The 2538-nt window shown below is 36.8% G+C and overlaps 1 protein-coding gene across 1 annotated transcript; it reads left to right on the forward strand.

Moving 5' to 3' along the window:
• Positions 1–808: 808 nt before the first annotated feature.
• On the forward strand, positions 809–2027 carry LOC18439012 (uncharacterized). Its single transcript, XM_006849186.4, has one exon. The coding sequence runs from the start codon at positions 1093–1095 to the stop codon at positions 1840–1842; it is 750 nt and encodes a 249-aa protein (XP_006849249.2). The 5' UTR covers positions 809–1092; the 3' UTR covers positions 1843–2027.
• The last annotated feature ends 511 nt before the right edge of the window (positions 2028–2538 follow it).

Raw genomic sequence — 2538 nt, forward strand, 5'->3', positions numbered from 1 at the left:
TAATTGTTGGGGCAGGTACCTGATTAATGCCAAAAATATCTATGAATTGATGCTTTCACCTTTTGCAAACCCACATTGCTCTACTAAATTTGCAAGTTACTTAATAACTTTTGCACTCTTTTCAATATTTACATTGAATGAAAGGGATTGTTTATAATGAGATGTGGCAATTACTTATAACCATCTCATATAAAATTTGATAATTTAGGTGTCATAAAATTCAGATTTTTTTTTTGAAAATTGAGCTTGGTTAATAAAATAAATGTAGCTATCGAATTTTATATCTAATGGTTCAGAATAATTGTGGCTACCTTGTATCAAAAGTAGTGATTTAAAAATCGGTGATCCGATCTAGAATCGGACAATCTAGATCGGTAATCACTATGATTGTCTCAACTCCAGTAAAAAATCGGGATTTGGTCGATTCATAATAGTAGACCCGCTGTTTTTTTCGTGGAATCATTGTTTTTGCGAAACCATCGATTCTGATGATTATTCACCGAGTCCAACCGATTCTTAACCGAGTCAAGTGAAAAAAAAAAAGATGAACAATTTTTTATTGAATTATTTTTTAAAAAAATTTAAGATAAAAATTATTAATTCCATCAGTTCTTCTCATCTGAGCCACCGATTCCAATACAGGTATGAGTGAGACTGATTTGAGGCGCGGTCCGTTTTTTTAAACACCCATCAAAAGTAAATAGTTTGACTGTATAATTTTCCATAATTTTATTAAAACTACCCCTCATCGCCGATTTTGTCCTTTCCTACAACCACTCTGAAAAACGAAGAGAGAAGAAGGGAAATAGTATTTTCAACCAACACTGCCTTCTTAACAACCTGCACCACCTGTATGTATTTATTTTCTCTTAAGCCGGCCCCATTTCTCTCTCTCTAGATTTTACTCATCCCTCTCCCACCCTCCCTTTCTCTCTCTCTCTCTCTCTCTCCTTCTATTTCACAGAACACATGCATTGATCAGCGCCTTTCTCTCTCTCTCTCTGTATTTCACAGAAGACATGCTTTGAACAGGGCCTTTCTCTCCCTCTCTGTTTCACAGAGACAAACATTGAGAACCCTTGCGAAAGAGCCATGAAAAAGAGCAATATCTCATCCCCCATGAAAGCTCTATGCAACAACTTTGGCCCCATTGCGTGCACACAATCCCCCCAAACCCAATCTTTCAGGGTCCCCCCAGACATGTACAAGAGCTTCAATTCCATGTTCCAAGAAGACCCACTTTCTCTCTCTAATGACACACTCTCTTTCTCTAACTCCATGACCTCGAACTCCGAAGGATGCAGCAGCACAAGCAGTAGCAGCCTCTCGACCGATAGTTCGATCATCTCATCAGCCATGGCTAAGAGCACAAAGAGGTTCTTTTTCTCTAAGCCTGGAGAGACAAAGTCCATTCTTGAGGAGATGAATTCTAAGCAAGAGCAGAACGTGGATTTGGTCTGTGAAAACCGGGAAATCGGGTGTGAAAGCCGCCGGGAAATGGGGTGTGATTTTTACAGTGAGAAAAAGGATTTGGGATGCGACTTTTACAGTGAGAAAAAAGATTTGGGTTGCGATTCTTACAGTGAGAAAAGAGGCGTGGAGTGCGAGTTTTACAGTGAGAGTGTGACAATGTCGATGAGTTCCGAGGACCCATTATGGGATTTCAGGGTGTCAATGGAGGAGATGATTGAGGCCCATGGGCTTCGAGATTGGGCAATGTTGCATGAGCTTTTGCAGTGTTATTTGAAGCTCAATGAGAAGAGGACCCATAAGTATATTGTTGGTGCTTTTCTTGATCTTCTTTTTAAAATGGTTGCAGAGGCAGAGAGAGAAAAGGACTGATGATTCTTGGGCTTCTGCTCCTTATAAGGTCTCAAATGACGGATTTTTCTTTTTTTCGGTTAAGTCTAATTGAGGATTTTCAACTCCTTTTCATTTTATTTTCTATTTTTTTTTTAGGGTGTATATAAATTTCTGCTGATTTTTGTTCTTTTAGAGAGAAATGGAGCTGCTTTTGGGTTTCTGTCTATCTAATGGTTTCAGTTGGCAGATGTCCTGTTCAATTATTTTTGTGGGTGGATTTTTACTGTCATATTAATAGCCATTTTAATCTTTTTCTTTTTACACTGTTCTAGTGTTTCTACTTATAAACCCACATATATTTATATTTTGTGACAGAAAAAATTTAACAAAAAAATAACTTCTGTTGCGCTCTGTTATTTTTTTATTCTCCCCATTGTTTTACTACACACTTAAATGACTGTAAGCAGGCTTTAAATTCACGAAAATAGAGAAGTTCATGTCATTATGATTATTTGCAATTTTGCTTAAATTTTTTTTACATCCTAACTGAAGAGAAGACACCATTTACCATTGGTATAATGAGGTCCAATCAATCTTGTCATCGGATTTTAAATTGGGTGGCGACAATACTCAACATTCAAAAAAAAAATTATCAAATTTTATGATATAACTATGGCTGTCCAATTTGAATTGAAAAGCTAAAGGTATTTGTGACCTTATTGTAATGAAGATAAA

This window comes from Amborella trichopoda, chromosome 9 (genome assembly GCF_054954075.1).
Source record: "Amborella trichopoda isolate Santa Cruz 75 chromosome 9, AtrichopodaSantaCruz75HAP2 v2.0, whole genome shotgun sequence".
Lineage (NCBI taxonomy): Eukaryota > Viridiplantae > Streptophyta > Magnoliopsida > Amborellales > Amborellaceae > Amborella > Amborella trichopoda.